Source organism: Perognathus longimembris, chromosome 4 (genome assembly GCF_023159225.1).
Source record: "Perognathus longimembris pacificus isolate PPM17 chromosome 4, ASM2315922v1, whole genome shotgun sequence".
Taxonomy (NCBI): domain Eukaryota; kingdom Metazoa; phylum Chordata; class Mammalia; order Rodentia; family Heteromyidae; genus Perognathus; species Perognathus longimembris.
In genome coordinates, this window is record NC_063164.1 from 5,730,318 (window position 1) to 5,753,154 (window position 22,837).

A 22,837-nucleotide genomic window follows, 5' to 3' on the forward strand; every position below is an offset into this window, starting at 1 on the left:
ATGATTTATGTCTACATTATGACTGAGTAAAAGACCTATCATAGTACAAGAGATACCAATGGATCTTCATATAACCCTGAAAAGTTCAACTGATAATGGTGCTAGTGTGCTAGCACTAATAGAACAAAATATAACAGACTGAGTGGCTTAAAAAAATGTTGGAGGACAATTCTGGAGGACAGAAGTACAAGATCAAGGTACTAACCAATTTAGTTCTCAGTGAGGGTATTCTTCATGTTGAAAACAGAAAGCTGCCTTCAGGTTGTGTTCTCACTTAGTGGAGGAAGAGAAAGTTAAGCTCCTGTAGTCTTACCTTTTATAGACGGTGATCTTATTTTATCAGTAGTGTCTCATTCTATGACTTCCTGCATTCTTAATTATCACCCTGTAGACCCACTTTCTTAATACAGCATACCTGGGGTTAGGGCTTCAATATAAGAATTTGGGGAGGGTACCAATTCAGTACATAGCAGATAGTTTCAAGCTCTAGACTGCAAATAACTTCAAACATTTTTTGTTGCTGTTGAATTTTGGTATAGTTCAAAGATAAATACTACAATTTTCTGAAAAAGTTATTAAAATTTTCCTCTTTTCTCTTCAGCAGTATTGGGGTTTGAACTCAGACAGAATCAAGGCTTGCTAGATAAGTGCTTTACCCCTTGAGCCATGCCTTCTAGACCATCTGTTCTGCTTTAGCTCCTTTTCATGTAGGATTTCTATTTTTAACACAGGTTGGCCTCAGAACATGTTCCTACCTACAATCTTTGGTATAGCTGGGTATAGATATGTACCACCATGTATGGATTACTTATTGAGACTGGGTTTCCTTAACTTTTTCTTGGGCTGGCCTCATACATGATCTGAGTAACTGGGATTACAGGTGTGAGTTGCTGCACCTGGCTAAAATGCTCCTTTTTTTCAACCATCTAAACTTGAATTTCCTTCCTATATTTCAAAACAATTTAATCCAACAGACTGATACAGAGCATGCATGAAGATTCAGCTTACTGTTTTCTCTAAGAAAAGATTTGTGAATATATAAAACAAGTGTGGAGCCAGGGGTACTGGCTCATGCCTGTAGTCCTATCTACTCAGGAGGCTGCGATCTGAGAATTGCAGCCCAAAGTTAGGCAATGCAAGAGACACTTACTTTGTTTTCCTGTTTCATCCTAGACACTCGGCTGTCTCTCTGTACAGGCAAATGAAATCTTTAAAAATATCTGAATGTGTGGGAAGAGCTTATTGTCTGTAAGGTTTACTGGTAGAAAGACAGAGCTGGCTTTTGGTCAGTCATTCCTGAAGGTTATAGTATTGTTTACTCCTCAGATTCTTCAGAGAAAGATATTTCCATCTCCTGATTCAAAGGGTATAGGCTTGGCTCCGAGATTTCTGGAGTCGAGACTCCTAACATCCACTAGGCCAACATTCACTCAGTGCCCCTAAGGAACCACATCACCATGTGAGGCGGTGTGCAGTAGGTCAGACACCGCTTCCTTTGTCTTGTCTTGATAACAAGTCTCTGGTATGCTGCGATGCCAGGGCCAATCTTTCAAGATAAATTTTCATCAATACTATGTCAGTCTCATTTTCACCCACCCCTCTCTGCTTTCCAGAGTTATCTGGTGCTGTCCGTTCCTGAATTTTTTGTTTCTTGGCTTCCTTGTGGCTGGCTGAGGACTCAGTTTTCTCAGGACTTGCTAAGTCAGTTACCACTCATCCATCTGTTACCCAGCTTCCAAAATTTTGTTGCTGTTGTCTCCTCTCCCACTCTCTTTGTCTTTGTGGGTTTATGTCTTTAAAAAAAATCTCTTCACTGTTGTTTTAGTGAGGTTTTGGGATAAAATGAAAGTAAATGTGGTTATTCAATCCTCCATCTTTATTTGAAGCCTCTTTATAATTAAATATCTTTTTTACTACTATTAAATATTACAGTCTAAACATTTCCCATGTTCTTCTATGGTCTTTGTAATCAGTTTTAGTAACTACATAACACTGTACTAAGTAGGTACAATGGTTTACTTTAATCACTACCCTATTCTGGATGTTTAGATTCGTTTTGCTGGGTGGGAACTGGTTTATCCTAGCATCATCTTTAATTTATTTTCTTTTTCCTTTATTTCCTTTTCCTAGAGAATGCTTGCTGAATTTTCCACCCCAGTGTCCTCAGTCTCTGGTGCACTCACCAGGAAGGTGGAGCCATCCTGAGCCACCCTTCAGTGCTCAATATCTAAGATGTTGCCTTCCCTCATAACATCTTCAATCCATGTGTGCCTGCCACTTCAGACTTTCATTAGTGTGATGCCTCCCATCTACATAAACATCTTGGTTTCTAGGTATTCTCCCCTCTCAGGCCTTGCTCTGGTGTCTGCAGCTTGGCTGTCTGTCCTTCCAGCCTTCTCAGGATACTTACCCTACCGGATCAACCCATCTCCTGCTCTCATTCCCCATCTCATGCTTCCTCCACTTTCTCCTTCAGTGAGTTACTTAGAGGAAGCCACTCTTTCCAAATACAGGGTCAGCCTTGTCTCTTGAGTGGAACTGGTTGCTTTTAAGAGGCAAGGGCCCTTAAACCTCTTTCTTATGTTTCCCATATTCTTCCACATTGCCCTCCAGAACAGGGCTGGCATACAGTAGTGCTTACCACAACACACAGAATGGGATGGTATTAACCTGAGAAAATGCCAGTATGCAAATTGTTACCTTGCCCTCAGGGGTCAGTGTCCAAACCACAGAGAAGGTCAGCTTGTCTGTCATGGGGTTGAGGCTACACAGCTCCTCACATAGCAGTCTGGGAAGCATAGGGACCACCTGTAAGCAGAGGACATCTTGTGAGCACCTTTGTTCAACCCATAGGAATCTGTGCCAGGCAGCCCAGGAGCAGATTAGAGGCTAGAGTTTGGGTTGACCAAACTAGCTCTTCCAGAGCAAGTAGAAGAGGAAAGCAGCTTCCTTCCCAGAACCATCTGCAGAAAGACTATACTGTCTTAGGCCCTTCTAGGAACCTCTCCTATCAAAGCAATTGGAGCTGGTTACTGGGAAACTTGTAAAAAAAAAAAAAGATAAGAATACACTGTAGCCTTGAAACAACTGCTAATTTTGTTGTGTATACTTCACTTTTTATCTGCCATTTCTGCACCCTATTTTGAACAGGCACTGTGACTGATTTCAGTACTCTGGGTACTGTATATATGTTTATTGGAACTAGAGAAGGGAAAGGGAACATCAAAATAGAGAGACAAAGGGTAAAAGGCGAACCAATGCAACATAAATACTTACAAAACTATTTACTGTAATCCAACTGTACAACTCATGGAGGGGAGAGGGAACTGGGGAAGGGGGAAGGAAAATAAAAAATAAGGGAGGAGGTAACAAGTTTGATAAGAAATGTACTCACTGCCTTAGGTATTAAACTGTAACCCCTCTGTACATCACTTTGACAATAAATAAATTTTGTCCTTTTTTCTTTTTCTGTTTATGTAGTGCTGAGGAATTGAACCCAGGGCTTCGTGCATGCTAGGCAAGCACTCTACCTCTAAGCCACATTCCCAGCCCCCAATAAATAATTTTTTAAAAATGCATCAGTACTTAACATATATATTTTTGTCATTACTTTAATATATAGCAAAGCAGCTATTTACATATTGTTTACATTGTGTAGGGAGAATAAGTAATCTAAAGAAGATTTAAAGTATTCAAGAGGATGTGTGGATGGTTGTATGTGAATACCATACTGTGTTATAAAGGGGCTACAGCAGCATTGGATTATGGTACCTGCAAAGGTCTGGAACCAATCTGTCTTGGATACAGAGGGATGACTGTACTGAACCTGAAGCTCATCATTCAGGAACTACTTGCACATCTGAATAAAACCATTCTGGTTAAACTATAAGCTTAAGAATTCAAAAGCTGAATATAAACTTTTCAGAACCTCATCAAAGTAAAATCAATCACTCGATGTCATAACTGACAATACCATAATTTACTAAAGTATATGTTGGAAATTTAACATAAATAAAATATTACTATGGGAATAAAACATGGGGTCTTAAGACAGACAGTTGAAGCAACTGAGGAAGGACAGTGAAGGTTCATCAGTAGCACGTATCGCAATGTCTGAGACCTGGGATCTAATTATGAGCCCAGAACTTCCCATACAGTCAAGTTAGAGCAATTCTTAGATACCATAGTAGGTATCTCTGAAATCCGGAGAATGATTAGGATGAAAGTTATATTACAAGAAATTAGAATATTTAGAAGAAATGGATAGATTTCTAGACATATATGACCTACCAAAATTAAACCAAGAAAATATAAACAGCCCAAACAGAATTATAACAAGTAATGAAATTGAAGCAGTAATAAAGTATTGCCCGATGGAAAAAAGCCCAGGTCCAAACAGATTCACTACTGAATCCTATCAGAACTTTAAAGAAGAACACTAATGTGTCACAAACTCATAAAATAGAAAGGTAAGAAACACTTTTAAATTCATTCAGTGAAGCCAGTATTATCCTGATACCAAACTGTACAAGGACATAGGAAAAAGAAAAAGAAAATAATAGGCAAGTACTGGTAGCTCATGCCTGTCATTATAGCTACATAGGAAGCTGAGATCTAGAAACCTGAAGTTTGAAATTAGCCTATGCAGAAAGAAAGAAAAAAAAAGGGTCTGTACTCCAAAAGAAATAGTTATACAGTTATCAGGGTGAGGAGGTAGCTTTAAGAATGGAAGAAATCTTTGCTAGCTTCCCAAATGATAGAGGATTCAAGCCCAGAATATATACAGAATTCAAAAAATTAAACACTGAAAAAACAATGTGGTCAACATGGACAAATGAATTAACAAACAGTTCTCAAAAGAAATAAGTAAAAATGGCCAATAAATACGTGAATAGTTTAATATTTTCAGCCTCAAAAAACACAAATACAATTTTAGTGAAATTGTATCTCACCCCAGTTAGAATGGCTACCATCAAGAAAGCGAAAACAAGAAATGCTGTTAAGGATATGAAAAAAGAAACTCTTCTACAGTGTTGGTGCAATTGTAAATTACTCTAGTCACTATGGAAATCAGTATGTGGGTTCACCTAAAAACTGAAAATGGAACAACCATGATCTAACTATACAACTTCTGGGTATATACCCAAAATTAGCAAGTCACCATATAATAGAGACAGATGTATATCTACCTTATTACAACACTATTCATAATAGCCAAGTATAGAATCAATCTGTGTCCATCAACAGATGGTGGCATATATACACATATATATGTATGTGTGTGTATATATATATGTGTGTATATATATATACATATACATACATGTACACAACACAGCTTTATTCACCCATAAAGAAGAAAGAAATTATGCCATTTGCAGGATAAAAGATGGAATTGGATATCATGGTAAGTAAAACATGGACTCAGAACAACAAATATCACATTTTCTCCTCTATGTTGAATATAGATTTAAGAGAAAAAGAGGATATGAAAGCAGGAGAGGGTCTCTTTGGGAAGAGGAAGAAACTAGAGAGCAGTGTGGGGAGAATGAATATGGCCAAAGTTCATTGTATACATGTATGAAAATGTCACATTGAAACTCATTTCAAATATACTTTCAAGAAGACTTTCAGTATTAGAAATGCTCAATTAAAGTCAGTTCAAGCCATCTGTAGTTGCTTACTCATGTCATCCCAGGTACTTAGGAAACCAGTGGTGAGGAGGATCGTGGATTGAGGCCAGCTTGGGCAAAAAAGTTAGCAAGACCCCTATCTCAACAAACAACGTAGGTAGTGTTAGGTAATGCTGGCACACATCTATAATCTCAGCTATCTGGGAGGAAAAGGTAGGAAGATTATATTCTAAGGCTAGCCTAGGACTGAAAATTAGGACCTTATTTGAAAAATAAGTAAAAGGAATGTCTCAAGTAGCAGACCACTTGCCTAGGAAGCAAATGGCTTTGAATTCAAACCCCACTGCCACCTAAAAGAAAGAAAAAGCTCTAGGCTTCCTAGCTTCTAGCCACTGCATTATCACCTGGGTCAGTCTTTCCTGCCATTCAGCCTTGGTCTGGGCATTCCGCTCCATCCATTACCAGCTGCATGGGTCTTCTTGCTGCAAGCCCTTCACCTAGTCTGTCTTCTTATTGTTCTAGCTCATGCACATGTTGTTTCTTTTTTCTGGAACACCTTTCTGAATACTTTGCATCTGGCAAACATATGTACATCCTTCTAGATTTGGCCCCCTGCCATCTGTAAGGCTTATCCAGTCTCCCCCAGGCAGAGAATGTACTGTGTTTTGTAACTTCTCTGTTCTTTCAAAGAGGATGAAGGGAAGTCTCAAAGAGCAAGCCGCTCCAGCCACCCTCCCTGCTCTTCTGCATCCCTCCATAGCATCAACCAGACACTATCCTGCATCCTGCTTCTCTGCTTCTCTGGTGTAGCGCCCTCTTCCAGACTGCAGAACTCCCAAGGACAAAAACAAGGTCTTTCCCTGTCCGTTTTTCTAGCATCTGACACAAAGAAGGCACTTTAAATCTGTAGGTGACCTGCTAATACACTTACTATATCACAGAAATCATTTTATACAATACTTGGCAGACTTCTAGTTAAACATTTTACTTAAAAATGCCACAGGCACTTAGCATTTTAAGTATAAAGGAAACCATCAGCATACTCAGAGGCTGCCCAAGTGATCAAAACTGCTTTGGTACTCACACTGCCATGATCAGAGGCCAAAGAACCTAAGTGCTTATAGAGAAACATTAAAACTTGAGGTAGTATAATTAATTTAATTTTTGAGACGCATTCCCTTTTAGTAAACCCTTCACCAGATCAGGAATGGAAGAAGAAACAACCTTTGTGCGCATGCCGTGTGGTAAATCGGTATCTAGGCCTCTGCCTTTCAAAGGAGAGGAAACTGAGAGTCTATGATCACACTGTGGTCTGGCACATCCCAGCCTCTCAGAAATAGGCCTCGTCCTGTTGGGGTCACTACAAATGTGCCTCCCACAACCCCATTTGAGCAGGCATCCCTGTGGAGGAGGACTAAAGAAATGGAAGAACAGTGGGTGGCCTCTCTGAGAAGCTGCTCCTGTTATGTCAAGGGATAGACTGTGGGCCCTAGCACAGCACAAGCATGATACGGGGCCAGCTACAGTACCCAGAGACACTCCAAACTAGTGTGAGGAGGGACGATGACCATGTCTAACTGTAAATGAGAGCCCTGCCACTACCAGCACTGTACCAACTCACACTTGATCTTTTCTGTGGTAGTACTGGGTTTGAACTTGGCCTCATGCTCACTCAGTTTGCCTGCTTGGCCGGCACTCACTTGAGTCACACTTCGAGCCCAAGTCCCTTGATTATATTTTTTTCCCTGCTCAGTACAGATAGCTTCAGTTCTCCAGGTCCCTCACTTCTACTGTCCCAACTCTACAAACCTTGTGACCAGCCTCACAATGTGCCCTGCTTTTTCAATCCTTCTAGTTTTGTGGTGGCAGTGATTGGAAGCACATGGGACCATGTGGAAGTGGACTGGGAACAGTCTCAGCCCTTGCTGTGGCAGCTGGAATTCTTTCCTATGCCATTCAGATATGATCTACCTGACTCTCTTCTCAAACTTTCTCAGCAGAAAAGCTGAAGTCTTCTTCACAGAGAAACTGAGACTGCTAGACTCAACCCCTTCTCAGCACCCTTCCAGCATTCAATTCATACCTTCCAGCTCTGCTCCCCAACTTTCATGTATACTCGGGTGCCATTGTCCAAAGCCTGGGTCTTCCTTGTGAGCTCCCTGCTTGGCTGGTCTTTGATCATGAGCTAGAACATAAGGTCACCCTTGTCTTTCTTACAGATGCCATTCTTCTTCTCAACCTTTCCCTCCCCCTCACTTCTTATATAGGTTTCTCAAAATGGTTTATGCTTCTCACTTTATTTTCCCCTTCCTTTGTTTATTTCTGAATCACAAAATAGTGCATTCACTGTAGGAATTTTAGGAGATACCAAACCAATGCACGACAATGCAAACTTTGTGAGGCTCAGTCCTTAAAAGTGATAGCATGCTGACACAAGGGCTTTGTTTTAATTCTTCACACACATGACCATACACAGGGTAAAGTGCACATGTTTCTAAAATAAATGACCAGTAGATCCTCAGTAATAACCCTTTCTAGATCCTTTCTCAGTTGGCTCCTTAACACTGGTTCCTTAGCCCTATCCCTCTGCTTTCTTTTCTTCCAGGGCACCATCTCCCTCTCCTTCCTCCGGGTTTGTACTACTGCTGACACACAATTCCTTCCCTCATGTGCACTCCTACTCAGCCACTGCCAGGAACAAGAGCCCCTCTATTAGGATACCTTAACTTGAGCAGCCATGGATTCCTCAAATACCACATGGAGAAGACAAAAATCCAGCATTTCCAGGCCCCACTCTCCTGCCCCTGTGTTGACATTTTTTCTTTGTTAAGAGCAGTACCCTTTCCCCAGTCAAGTAAGCTAACAACATAACTTCTTCAAAGCCTCATTAAAAAAAAAAACAACACAACATACCACACCCACACCACCTTCCATCTCCACCCCCACATCCCAACTGGGGTTATGTTGGGATTCTTTCATTCTCCTTACCCTACTACATCCAATCAGTGTCAGAGTCCTGAATGCACATCTTACACCCCAAATCTCTCTCCAGTGTGGACACCTGTCTCTTTCCCTCTCAGGATATAGTTTAATGGTCTCCCAAATAGTCTCGATTATCTCTGTGGAGACTTGAATTCTAGATTTCTAGAGTAGAAGTCATTCTGGATAAGAACTCTGTTATAGTTTGGACCTGGTCTGAGTGTGTCCCACAATCAGTTATGTGTTCAGAGCTTGGTCCTCAGTATGGCAATGTTGAAAGGTGGTAGGAGCTTCAAGAGGTAGGGCCAAGACTGGCCTTCCCTCCAACCTGGCTTCTTGTCTAGCCATGTGATCTCTCCTTTGCCCATAGCTCCTGCCACTGTGGTATCATCTGTCATGAAGTAATGCAGACAATTGGTAGGCAGGGGCTTGCCTGAGCTGACACTGTGCATTTGGACTTTCAACCTCCAGAACTAGGCTAAACAAACCAGCTTCAGATATGTCATTATAGTAACTTAAAAAAAAGGCTAATATAACTTATTTTTAAAAACATGGAACACTCATATTTGTGTGTAATCCTTGCATTAGGGCAGCACTGACCTTCACTGCATCCTTCCAGTTTTAGTATGTGTGCTGCTGAAGTTTCACCTTCTTTGTTTTCAAGACTTCTGTATCTTCTTATTAAATTCCACTCAATGTTAACCTGAAACTCTATTCATTTAAGGACGTGTTGCCTTTACCTTCCCAATAATAAATGAACTGGATTCAGTACATGATTAGATTTTTGCCTCCTCTGTGGATGAGAGGGTCCAAATACCTTTAGTGGGACAAAAAGATCTTTTGATAAGGACTGTATCCTCAAGCCACGAATGGTGCACATGACTGTAATTCCAGAATTCAGAAATGGAGGCAGGAGGATTACATTTGAGGCACACTGGGCTATATAGTAAAACTGTCTCAAAAAATAAAATATACAGAAAAACAATCTCAAACAAAAACAAAAAAGTCTCACCAAGACTGGACCCTCTGTGGTCAGTCTAGGAATGAAGTGTGATTTTTAGCTGCCAAGCAGAAGCTGGCCTAGATCTATAACCCCACCTCCAAGGGGACAGTAAAGCTAAATGGGGAGGTATCTTCTTCCACTCTGTATGCTTTGCCTTTCCATACTTCTGGTTGTGTGTTAAGGATTGCTGTAGTTGGGGAGAACAACTCTAATATACTGGGGTGGTTGTAAAATGATTTTGTTCAGATGTCACCTAGCACTAAGCTGAAGACACTGGCTGCCCTCATTCTTCTGGGGTGTGGTTAAGATCCTACAGTATTGGTAAACTCTCTGGAGATGATTCATTTGAGCAATTACTCAAAGCCTCATGAGAATATGACTGGGGAAAGGACATTCATACTGATAACAATCCTTGCCTTTGGCCTCATTCTCCTCTAACCAGAGTGTTCTACTTCGATGGAAGGAGTAGCCAGTCACTTCCCTCTAGCTCTTAGGGTAAAGCTAGGCTTCTTGGCCTGCCATTCCAGGTCTTTCTCTAACTTTACTTCTTGGCTCTCCTTGCAACTCACACCCTAGCAATTCCAAGCTACATAAAGCTCCTTGAGCACAACATTTCTAGCCTCTGCCTGGAGCATGAATGCTTTCCACTAAACAGTGAAACACTGTTTGCAGATTGGTTATTGTGTAAAGCCTACTGGTCCTTGCAGAAAATGCCTTTCACTACCAATCCTGGTAGATGAAACTATATCAGGAATGGTACTTCTGTAACCAAAGGCAACCCAGTGTATTGCGAAGTGTTTCTTCCTTGGGGAAGATCAGAATTCATCTCATCTTTGCATTTTAGCATCTTGCACATTACTAGTACTCAACAAATGCTAATTGGGTGGAGTCCTGGTAGTATTTCTGGAAGCAGAAAAGAAAAGGAGCTTGAAGGATGCCTCCAGACCAAATCCAAAGTTGGGTGAGGAGAGAGCCTAAAAGCTGGCTGTGGAAAGAAGGGTCAGATAACAGGACTTCGACTTTCTAAGCATTCTGGACCACACCTTGGGAGAGTTGAGAGAAGCGATCGTTTGGGTCAATACACCATTGCCCAAGACAGCTGGGTGGGGGTACCAACAAGACTATAAAATCTTACATTAGCCGCAGAGAGCAGAAACATCTGGCAAAGCCACAGCAGGCAGGCTGGCCAAGTTCAGCAGCGGGTTAGCCAGGACAGCCCTGTGACCAACAGAAAGGGCCACAGAGGGGGAGAATCAATCATGTAAGCAAGAAGGGTCAGGAAGGATGAGCAGTGAAAGTGAGGCTAGACACCTACAACCCACTGAGGGCTCTTTACTATGGGGGGGGGGAGGAGCTCACAGGGCCCCTCTGTCCCTTTTAGCCCAATCTTTGGATGACTTCCCACTCAAACTCCTTCCACCCTCTGCGCCCACCAACCTAGCTATGTAGCCTGACAACATGATAAGTTTTCCTCCTTCTCTCTGAGGACGTTGAGGTTTTAACACCAACTTATGCTCAGCTAGCTCCCCACTTACACACTGAAACAGCTTAAAGGAAATAGATAATTCGTCCACCTGCCAACATCTCTGTTTAAAGAGTTTTCTTTTTCATATCAACATGTCCATGAGTTCAAAATTTGATCAGCTCTTTGCTACACAGTTTGACATTAACAAAACATCAACATTCTGACAACCTGCTGGTGTCAGAAAGGAACATCTTAAAATTTTTTGGACTTTCCATGAAGACGGGCTTCCAATCCCAATCTTTGATCTCTATATAAAGCAATACCAATAAAATAGCATCGAGATTTATGGGTGAACTTTCATTTGAGCTGTTTTACACCTAAAATAACATGAATGCTTGGGCCACTAGGCAGAAAATTTAGGTTTAGATTTCAACTATTTAGGTTTTCTTTTACTTTTAAAACTGAATTCACTTATTTAAAAAATTACCTTGAAAATTAAAATTACATTGTATTTCTCTCTCTGAGAAGATGGCTGACAGATATTAACTAAGCAGATATCATGTCCTCTGAGAAAGCTTGGGTAGATGTCTCCTGTCTTCCAACAACCATCTTTTGTCAAAAAAGATGTTTTTCATTATTTCAATGGACACTACTTAATTTTATCTTTCAGCTTAGACATCACCCTTGTTAGCAAAAGTTACTAAGTACTTATTATTGTGAGCAAAATCTCAGCAAAAAGAATTTCATTTAAAAGTCAGTGAGAGGAGATTTGGACCAAGATTGGTTTCATTGTATATTGTCCGGCTCAACAGGACCATTCCCAAAACCAAGCTTAGACTGTAATTCTGACCATTAGTCACTCATAGGTCAATGCCTGAATGAAAAGAAGTCAGAGCCACACTCCCTATAGATGGGAAATCAACCGGAACCCCCATCCACCTCCTCCCTCCTTCCCTGGGGTGATGAAGGTGGGAAAAATGATTCTGCCAAATGAGAAAGTAGAAACTCTGGAGGGGGGAAAGGTAGCTCATCCAGCTTTTAAGGAGATCTTTATGGGCAAAGTAAAGTGAAAACAGCAGAAAAGTTCCTGGACATAGTCCTTTAAGTAACAAAACAAGTAGGAAGAAAGGTCAGAGCAGTGGTTCAAAGGCATCAGAATGCACAGCTGCTGCTGTCCAAGGTTGTGGGTCCGTGCTGAGCACCCTGCCAAGCCTGAAGCAGTGCCTGACAGCAGAGGTTCACAGACCTTTCTTCTTCACAGCTCTCCACCTCTAGAACTTAGCAGCAGAGCCTCAATGGCAGTCCCAAAGAGAGACTCAAGAACTGTGACAAACAAGAGAAGAAACTATGCTTAAGTTTGTTGTGTCGGTCACAGGGCTTGAGCTTTGGGTCTGTCCCTGAACTCTTCAGCACAAGGCTACTGCTCTACCACTTGAGCCACAATGCCACTTGTTGATTTCTGGTGGTTAATTGGAGATAACAGTCTCATGGACTTTCCTGTCTGGGCTGGCTTTGACTGCGATCCACAGATCTCAGCCTCATGAGTAGCTAGGATTACAGGTGTGAGCCACCAGCCCCCAGCTTTATGCTTTTATGCTTTATTTAACCCAATTTCTGATTTTGAAACAGAATTCCTGGGAAGAAAGGAAAAATGAAGCAGCTGGATAGAGAAAACCACCTGCTTAAAAGAAAAACCTCTAATGGTTTCTAAAGTCCTTAGTCAAACCTGAAGCGCAAAGATAAGCTTTTCTTAATAAGCAGAAATTATTCACTTGATGTGAGCTTTGGGATTACATCCAAGACTGGACTTTAAGAGATTACTTCTATTGTTCTATTGTAGATAAAAGAGATCTGGAGACTCATCTTCCTTCATGAAGAGGTCTGGGCCAGGTCAACAGCATTTTGAGGCAAAGTGTAAATGGGGTGATTCCACCCTGAGGTATTATTATGTGGAGTCAATGTACAAGTATCAGAACCATGTTCTTAGGAAGGCCAAACTTTCCAAGAAGGAGACCCTAGATGGAAGGCTCACAGGAGCCAAAATGGATTAGAAGTCATCTCCCCTAAAGTTTCAAAAATTTTTAAATACACATTTTTAAATATAATGTATATGCAGAGAAGTACACAGGTCATAAAAGGCTGAACGTGTTTTTGCAAAGTGAACACTCATCATCAGAATCCAGAGTAACTCGCATTGGCAGCTCCTCTGCTTGAGCCCTGCTTCCTTCCATGGGTTACCACACTGAATTCGGATGGAATCTGTCGTCTTTGCCTATTTTTTTATAGTTGTGTGTGAGATGTTATTATTCATTCTTGTTGTTTAACCTCACACTTGATGAACATATTGTAATCTGTTCATTTTACAGGAATGGATATTAAGTAGTTTCTCGTTTTTCAGCTATTTTGAACATTCTCATGTATTTTTTTGTAATATACATAAGACATGTTTCTACCTGATACATCTCTAAAACTTCTGGGCCACAAGGTGTGCACATATTCAGCTTTAGAAGCTACTATAAAGCAGTTTTCCAAAGTGATGGTACCAAGTTCCCTTTCCTCAGCTGTGACAGTCTTACTTCATTGCCTTGTGGAGACATGGTCTTTTCTGTCTTGCTATTTCACCATGCTATTGGGTATGCTTGCTATGCATCTTTGAGGTAGAAGTTGTTTTCTCTGTCTTCCTAATGTCTTTCCCAGTGAAGTTAATGCAAGTTGGTTATCAGGTGTCACAGATTAGAAGGTATTTGTTTTGGGCTCCTTGTCTTTGGCTGTCCAAGTAAGTGTGCCAGAGCTGGAGGAATGTAGAAGAATTGTAGGGGCAAAGTCAACAGGCTAGGATTTAATGGCTGAAGAATTAGAGAACTAGTCCTCCAGCCAGGGTATGTGTAAATTTACAAACAGCAAACAGTGCCTTCTGTGTAGATGTCCTCAGGGAGACCCAGGACTGATTGTGTAGTCTTTTCCCCCCTTATCAGCCTGCCAGAAAATCCTGGGTCCTCCTGGATAACTCAGGTTCCTCAGGTAGTTGGCTATCCTATCAGACAGCGAAGCTACAGTTACTATGGAAGATGACATAAGTAAAGGAGTGAAAGAAACTATAGATAAGGAATGCTGTCAGTAGTATGAGGTTGTACACAAAAGGTAATTATGATACCAGGTTAGTAGGCTCTGTACATATCTTTACAGATATGTAAAGATAAAGAGAATAAAAACATTAAAAATACAAACAAATAAACAAAACAACCAGATGAAAGCTGTTGTTGAAGAGTTGTGCTCCAGGAGAGCCACTCACATACACAATGACAGACTATGAGGGCTTAGAATTTGTGGCCACGGAGGTCATCATATCAGAGATCCCATACACCTCTTATAACTGGTATGCTGTGTTCAGAGATTTGTGGGTCAGGAATTTTTGCTCCATTCCCTTTTGCCCCAGTATCTGTCCACAGCTTGAACACAGGTGCCTGAAAAACTGTGAGCAACAGAGCCAAACACACTGAAGTTAACTTTAAGAAGGGTACACAGCTCTGTTTAGTACGAAGAGTGGTAGAGGACATCTGCTCCGCTGAAGTTCTAATCATCTAGCGAGTCAATGTAGCTAGTCATTCTCATTGGATGGTCCCTGAAGGTTCTGGCTATTTTAGGAATTTCTTGCCATGAACAGAGGTCATCTGATGTCCTGGCTGTGAATACTTATGCAGCTTCTGATTCAGAAGTTCCTCTTCCACATGTCACAGGTGCTGCAAGGTATGACTGTGGTGGAAAGCATCCTAACCTTATGCACCAGAAAAAGATACAGAAGATCATGGGTTGTTTAAACTATGGCAATACTGACATGGGCCCCACAGGAAAGAGGAAGAGGCCAAGAAACCCCTGATGTAAATTAGACAGCTTTAGTTTCAGGCATAAGAAGAAAGTATGCCTGCCACAGCCTGGAATATTCATAAGCTGTATAGGCCCCAGGCTAGTTATGCATTTGGAATCCCAGGCATGGGTGTAATAGTGAGTGGTGGGCAGGAAGATGGTGCCCAGGGACATAAAGCAGAATGGACATGAAGCAGACAATCATAATGTCATACCATTAGTGGGGAACAAACAGAAGGCAGAACACTGGTTTTAAAATGATCTATTATACCCTTATGCTGCCAGAATGAGACTCAGCCTTCCTATGGTCAGGGTTCAAGCTTTCAGAGCACCTTGGAATGTAAGGTGAGTAGCAAGGCATACCTCTCACCTTGGTACAGTCAATGAGAAAATACAAGAAGTCATGTCCTAGGGTACAGAGCTAGGGAGGGAGGAGGAAAGGTCTAAGCCAGGGTATCTAGAGATCCACATCGAACTATTGAGTTCACCGAAGCCAAAGAGGAAGTAAGCCAAGACAACAAAAAAATGTAAGATGAGCTAAATGAGCAGACAGTGTTAGAAGGCATGAAAGAAAGTTAGAAGAATTTGTAAACTGCAACAAGGGCAGGCAGAGTGGTAGAAATAACTCCTGTATGTTCTTGTAGTCATCGTTAAATCCAGGGCTTACTGCAGTGTCTGGCAGACCTGGTACTTTATAAATACTTGTTAAAGGGATGGATTTCTCATGATTACATCTATATTACGGAATGGACATCTGAAGATGTTCTATTCAATTCCATCCTCTCACATGAAAGTAGGGAGAGGTCTGTTAACATCGACTTAGCAGAGCTAAGATCTGATGTGGAGCTGGATCTAGAGAAAAAAAGCTTGGGTTCCTCCTGGCTACCTGTTTCTCCAAACTGCACAAAATACTGATGACGAGTGCGGGATGCATTTCTCAGGCCCTGCTTTAGAATAACAGTTTGAAAGCATTTTTTCCCTCACTTTTTCCCCCTGCATTTGACCACTGTTGAAGATACTTAGGTGACAGAGCCACACCAAGGTGAGGCCAGAGAGGGAAATCTGTGTCTTCTGGCCTTCTAGGAAAATGTTTCATGACAGAGGGCAAGCACTCTCCCAGGGTAAACACTTTTCTCCAGACACTATTAATATAATTAAAGATTCATCTAAGATCATTCTTCATAATTTTTTTTAAGAAAAGAGAAAAGTGAAAGCAAAGCAGGGAAGAACACTAAATGAAAGCATACTTTTTAATCGAAGAAACTGGAGACCCATTTTTACCTTCTGAACCAAATAGACACTTGTAGTTCTCTCAGCAGCCACCTTATCCAGGCTGGATCCCTCAGGAATGAAGTAACTCACATCAGCAATGTGAACGCCCACTTCAAAGGTACCTGTAAATGTACAAGAAGAACTATCAGTGTGGGCAGGGGTGGGGTGGGGAGGAGGGGAGGTCAGGCCAGGTAACTTTTCCTATGTTGCGTCTATGAACTCATGTCCTTCCCACAGGCCCACAGACATGGCCTTGAAGTGTGGGTGGTGGTTCCAGACACTCCTCATAAGCCCCGTGACCTGCATTAGCACCACTTTCCTTGTTGTAGATGAAAAGCGATTGTTACTGTGAATAAACAAGTCAGTCATTTTTGCAAAATGTCTCTCATTTCTAAAGCTTCTTCTGGAAGGTAAAGAGATCCTTTCAGGCCAGGCACCATGGCTCACAGCCACTCAGGAGGCTGGGATCTGAGGATCACAGTTTAAAGCCAGCCCAGGCAGGAGAGTCTGTGAGATTCTTATGTCCAGTTAAACAGAGAAAAAGCCAGAAGCGGCACTGTTGCTCAAGTGGTACAGCATTAGCCTGGAGCAAAAAATGTTCAGGAACAGTGTGCCCAGGCCTTGAGTTCAAGTCCTAGGACTGGCACATGTGCACACGCACACACACATACTTTCAGGTCACTAGAGATGAGTTAATCCCCAAATACTACAGGACATTGTCCCTAGGAGTTCCTCCCTCCAACCATTTCCACCGGCCACAGGCCTTGGTCAGCCTCACATCTGGCCTGCCCACTTAATCTCTGAATCCTTCATCTGTCTATCAGACTGCTACTGTAGTCCTTCTGAACATAAATCCAATAATTTTATTCCTTAGTCTACTATTCATAGACTTGCTGGTCTCAACCCAACCTACCTGTCAGCTTTGTATCCCATCTTTCACAGGCACTGAATGCAACTTCTTTCCACTGTCCAAACACATTTTACCTCCCCCCATTCAGATACTTTCCTGGCTTATGTTTTTTTTCCTATGTCTAGAATAATCTCTGTAGCATCTTTAGCAAAGAATCCTTACACAAAAAGATTCTTCAGTCTCTTCTTTCCTCCCCTTGGGCTAGTTAATCAACTACTGTGAATCTGATGATGCTTACTGTGGCCTGTCTCCAGTGCTCTCATCCCAACCAGATGTCACAGTAGATCGTCACTAGCTCACAGGTCCCTTGTCTACCTTTTTTCCTTCAGAAGAAGCTCAGTGAATAGGACCTTTCCTGTGATGTTAATGCCCAGTGCCTGGGAGAAAGCCTAGCACATAGTAGGCACATAACACTTATTGTTTAAGAGAGTCGCTTCTGCTATAGTGTAATGATGCCTTGGATTTGACTCCCATGGGGAGAGGCTGTATGGAAATCTGGGAGAAGTCAGCCTGGCTCTCCATTCAGTGACCTCACTCTCACAGAGAGGCAGCTGTGTCACTGGTTCTCTGGGAAGAGCAAACTTGCCTACAATGATCGAGGAACTTGACCCCAAGTGACTGTGGCCAGAAATCACAGACAGCTCGGCTTCCAGTTTTGATATTTCAAGTATCGAAAAACAACACTTGGGAAAGGTAAAATAAAGTATCTTCTTTTGAAGTCAGGATTATAATATATTGGCCTTGCAGGTAAATATTGACTAAAGGAAAAGAGAGAATGGATTATTACATCATGCTATAAACCATAATTTTAAATCTGGGTTCTGTGTTGTTACTACACATGAACTTTCTGTCCTTAGTGAAAATTGACAAACTGACAAAGAGTTCATTACAGGAGATAAAACATGACAAAGGCCAATCAAAACATACTCCAGAGGCTTGAATTTCATTCAGAATTCCCAGCAGAGTCTCTAAAATCAGCAAAGAGACACTCTCTTATTTTCTGCTTTGGACAGTTTTATGGAAACCCTAAGTAAATATTTTATTACATATATTTACATAATGTGAACTTGCAGAAGTCATAAGGCAGTGGCACAGAAACTTTTATTCTATGAAACAGAATAATATATCTTCAAAAGTTTATAAGGCATATACTGTGCAAACACTTAGGACCAACATAATATTTAAAAAATACTCTCCCTTCATTTCTTATTAAAGGCACAGGAACTCCACCTTCTGATGGACTTTCCTCCGTGGGGAAGAAATCCATAGCATCAAAGTAAAACAAAACTAGCCCTTTATAGTTTTTTTATTTATTCTTTTCATCTGCTGGGCTGCAGGGAATCTTGGAGTCCTGAGGCAGTGGAAGCAGAGGAGAAGACTCTCCAAGGCTTCTACAGCTGCCTCACTTTGCACAGAGGTCACAACTCAGCAGAATACAAGTTTCCCTTTGAGTGAACTTGCTTTACCCAATTAATATTCTAGAAACAATCCCTTCAAAGCCAGCCTCTCTAATGAGGATAGCCACTTCCTAACTGTCCCTGATAGCTGGCCACTGACATATCCTCTACATGTGAAGAGCTCTAGTTGTAAGGAAGTGCTTTCTTGCATGGATTCATGATACATGGACACTCTTTGATGACATCACTAGGAAATAGTAATCGCTCTCCCTAAGGAACTCTGTCTATTGTGGTTAGCAGATACACTCATGGGATGACAATGAGATCTGATAGTGGAAGGTAATAGAAGTATACAGGAGTAAGTTAGATGGCAATCAGGCAGAACATGGCAAAGTAGTGTCTAATATACAACAACTACATAAATGAAGTACTGGCAATGATTCCTATAAAATGCTAATTGTGACTCACGCCTCTAATCCTAGCTACACAGGAGGATGAGATCTGAGGGTCCAGGTTCGATGCCAGCCAGTGCAGAAAAGTCCCCATTAGACACTTACCTCCAATTAACCGCTCAAAAACCGGAAGTGGCACTGTGGCTCAAGTGGTAGAATGCTAGCCTCGAGCAAAAACAGGCTCAGGGACAATGCCCCAGACCCTGAGTTCAAGCCCCACAAAGAATCTCAAAGACAATGCCCAGGCCCTGAGCTCAAGCCCCACAACAGAAAAAAATGCTAATCACTTAAGTGTATCCTCTATGTCAGGGACTCCACACACAAGCTAACTTTGACAACAGCTGCACAAACCACTTGAGGCTCAGAAAGGGTCAAGTGACTTGTCCAAACCAATTCAGCTAGTATGTGGTAAATCCCAGGTTCCGAACCAAGTTGAATCCTGAGCTTTTGCTCTTTTATCACCTCTGCGCCACTCACTTCCAGGGCCAGATGACACAACCCAATGTTTTCTCTCAGGCCACTGCTCAAAATCCCTCCCTATCTCTCATGGCTCAATGAAAGCCACATTCATAGTTTTGGATCCAGAAGTTCTTTTCTTAGGCTTGTATGTAGCCATACCCCTGTCCCTAAGGCTCTTTAGGTTCCTACTGACAACATCCTTAACCACCTGTAGCCATGCCTGATTACAGAATCACCACTAAGCCATTAACTCTAGGTTTCTTCAATTAGAAGAATATGTCTTTTTAAATCCCAGCAGTTCCTTTCTAAATTTCTAGCTTACAGTCAGCTTTAGCTTGAAGCAGAATGACTGTCTTAATGACTCAAAAGGCTTGTGCCACAGTCAGGACTAACGGAGTTGCTACCTCTTGTGGGATAGTGGAACATTGCAAACATCCCAAGGAAGCCAAGGTGGTTGAGGCCAGGCCTTTCCAGACTTGGGTTCCTTGAGCTTACCTTTACCTACCATGAATGGACAGTACTGATCATACAGCTCTTCTCAACTCTAACAGTACCCCCCCTTACAGAAAACAATAGTATATCCCTTGTGTAATTAGTCCAAGAACTATGGAAATCAGCATGAAGTTTCTTCAAAAAATTAACAATAGAATACTCATATGATCTAGTCACACTACTTTTTGGTATATATCCCTCAAAATCAAAATCTGCTTACTGTAGAGATATCTGTATATCCATGTTTATTGAGACATTATTCATAATAGCCAAATTATGAAATCAGCCTAGGTAGTCAGTAAATACATGGACAAAAAATGTGGTACATGTATATATATATATATATATATATATATGTATATATGTATATGTGCATTTTACTCAATCATTAAGAATAAAATGATGTCATTTGCCCCAAAATGTACTAAACTGAAAAGTATCATATTAAGTGAATAAGCCAGTCCCACAAAGATAAATACTACATATTTTCTCTCATTTGTGGAAACTGGGCTGGGGGTGGGGAGTGGGGAGCAAGTTCATGAAAGAGGGAAGTACTAGACAGGCGGAAAGAAAAGGGAAAAGGGGAGTAAGGATGGAGATAAGAGAGCAATCAAGGGGTGAATATGAAGTATATATAAAGTATATTGTTTGCACATATAAGAATATCATGATGAAACTCATTATCGTGTAGAGTTAATATATATCAATTAAAAGATAGAATGAAAACAAACAATATTACGTGTTGCAATAGATCAAATTCTCCCTACATATACATATATCTATAAAGCAGATTGTATGCACATGAAAATATCATGATGAAACCCTTTGTTATGTAGAATTAATATACATGAATTAAAAGATAGAAAACAAACAATAGTATGTGCTGCAATGGACTGTATTCTCTCAAAATTCACATGTTGAAAAGAAACCATATCCTCGGTGTGGTGGTGTTAGGAAGCAGAGCCTTTTAGGAGTGACTAGGACATAAAGACAGGGCCTTCACCAAATTAGATAAATGCCTCTATGAGAGAGATGCACCATCATCCCTTCCACCATATGAAGACATGGGGACAAGATGCCATCTATGAACCAGGAAGTGGGCACCCACCAGACACTGGATCTGCGAGCTGTTGATCTTGGATTTCCCAGATTCCAGAACTATAAGAACTAAGTTTTTAATGTTTATAAGCTCCCAGTCTATGGTACTTTGTTACAACAGACTATAAAAATGGAGACACATGTGATACCTGGAAACTCTTGAGTTCAGAACGTAGGAGAACAATTCTGCTACATGTAGCTCATCAGCAAAAGCGACTGCTCTGCCTAGCTCACTAGAGACGCCTGTCACTAAATGCAAGCCATTCTATGCCTGACATTAGAGTTGCAGCAGAAGTCTGGTGATTTTTCCCTTTTGGAACCTTTTCTTCTCCTTTTGTGCCAGCCATATGGTGTCTGCCCTCTGTGGCTGTTCCTTCTCAATCCTCTTCCTTTGCTTGCCCATCATCATGCTGGTGCACCTTACCTCTGCGTTCCTACTTTCTCTACTTCAAGCATTATTTCTGGTTTTGAACTCTTGATTCTATACCACTCACCAAGATCTCTCAGAGCTACAGGTTTACACATGCACATATCTACTAGGAAGTCAGTCATATATGCCCCCTCCAATCATCACCATCAGCAAAACCATTTCTTCCATATTCCAGATCCAGGAAATGGGACCATCCCCACTAAATGCATGCTGTACTGACCAACCCCCCCGCCCCCAAAACAAAACAAAACAAAACAAAGACTCTCTTGGGCATCTGTTCACCAGTCACAGAGAACTCTACCTTCTAGACTTCTCACAACCATACATTTCTTCCCTTTCACCATCACCGCTTTGGCCAAGGCAACCATCATTTAAAGAGGACTTTATGACCTTCTTATTGCTTTCCCTAACATTTTTCAGGCCTATTTCCCATACTGCCTATATTGCTCTTTTCAAAACATGCATTTGGCTGTTGTCCCTGAGGCCAGGGGCTCTGCTTCTCTTCCTCTGCTGGGCTTATGCTCAATTCCCTTCTGTACTTTCTTATAACTTCTTGAATACCTCAGCCCCAGTTACCACGAGCTGATCATAAATCCCTCTACTCTGTATTCACTCTGAAGGACATGGAAAATACCCACAGCATAGCCAGTGTGACATTTACTGAATGAATAAGAAAGTAATAAAGCATATAGGGAAGCCAGGTCTAATTGTCAGGTCTGCCCATGCAGTGCTGGGTGCTCCCCATAGTTGCTTTGCACATTAAATATCCAGCCTGTGTCTCCAACCCTCAGGTGACTTAGCAATCATGACTTTCCAGTCCACTCTATCCTCAGATAACATGAAAGTACATTTTTCTTCCTTTTAAGGCCAACCATCTCCCTGAACTTTACATTTATTAGCTCCAATTTCAGTTTATGGGATGCACAGGATAAGCCCATCTCTTCGAGGGGCAACAATCTCACTAAGAGAAGCAAGAAGATTGGGGCTAGGCTCTGTTTACAGGGCAGCACCAGCTGTGACTGGGTAGTCACCTCTGGAATTCTTCAGTGGCCAGATAAGGAGTCACCTCATTCTCCTCACCACTTCCTGACAGCCATCTTCATTCACTGAGCTTTTAACAAATGTTCATAAAGCTCCTATGTGTCAGGATATTTTCTAGGTGTCTGGACACACAAGTAAAGAACTTGGTAAGGCCCATTCACCTAGAGAGCTAACATTATAGTGAGGAGAGAACAACAAGCAAATAAACAAGTGACATCACTTAAGACAGTAGAAAAGATCGTAGGGTAAGAGGAAGAGAATGCCTGGGTTCTCCCTCCATTTAGTTAGGGTGTCTAAGGGAACACACTAGGATCTATAGGTCCACATGTGATGTGAGGCAGG

The 22,837-nt window shown here is 41.5% G+C and overlaps 1 protein-coding gene across 2 annotated transcripts in view; it reads right to left on the reverse strand.

Annotated features, from left to right (window-relative positions):
- Positions 1 to 22,837, reverse strand: part of Dis3l2 (DIS3 like 3'-5' exoribonuclease 2) — a 312,571-nt gene that overhangs the window by 82,202 nt on the left and 207,532 nt on the right. For both annotated transcript variants that reach the window (XM_048344518.1, XM_048344519.1), the window contains exons 11-12: positions 16,226 to 16,338; positions 2,701 to 2,808 (exon numbers count right to left, since the gene is read on the reverse strand). In XM_048344518.1, coding sequence (XP_048200475.1) covers positions 2,701 to 2,808; positions 16,226 to 16,338 — 221 coding nt within the window. The remainder of the gene's footprint in view (positions 1 to 2,700; positions 2,809 to 16,225; positions 16,339 to 22,837) is intronic.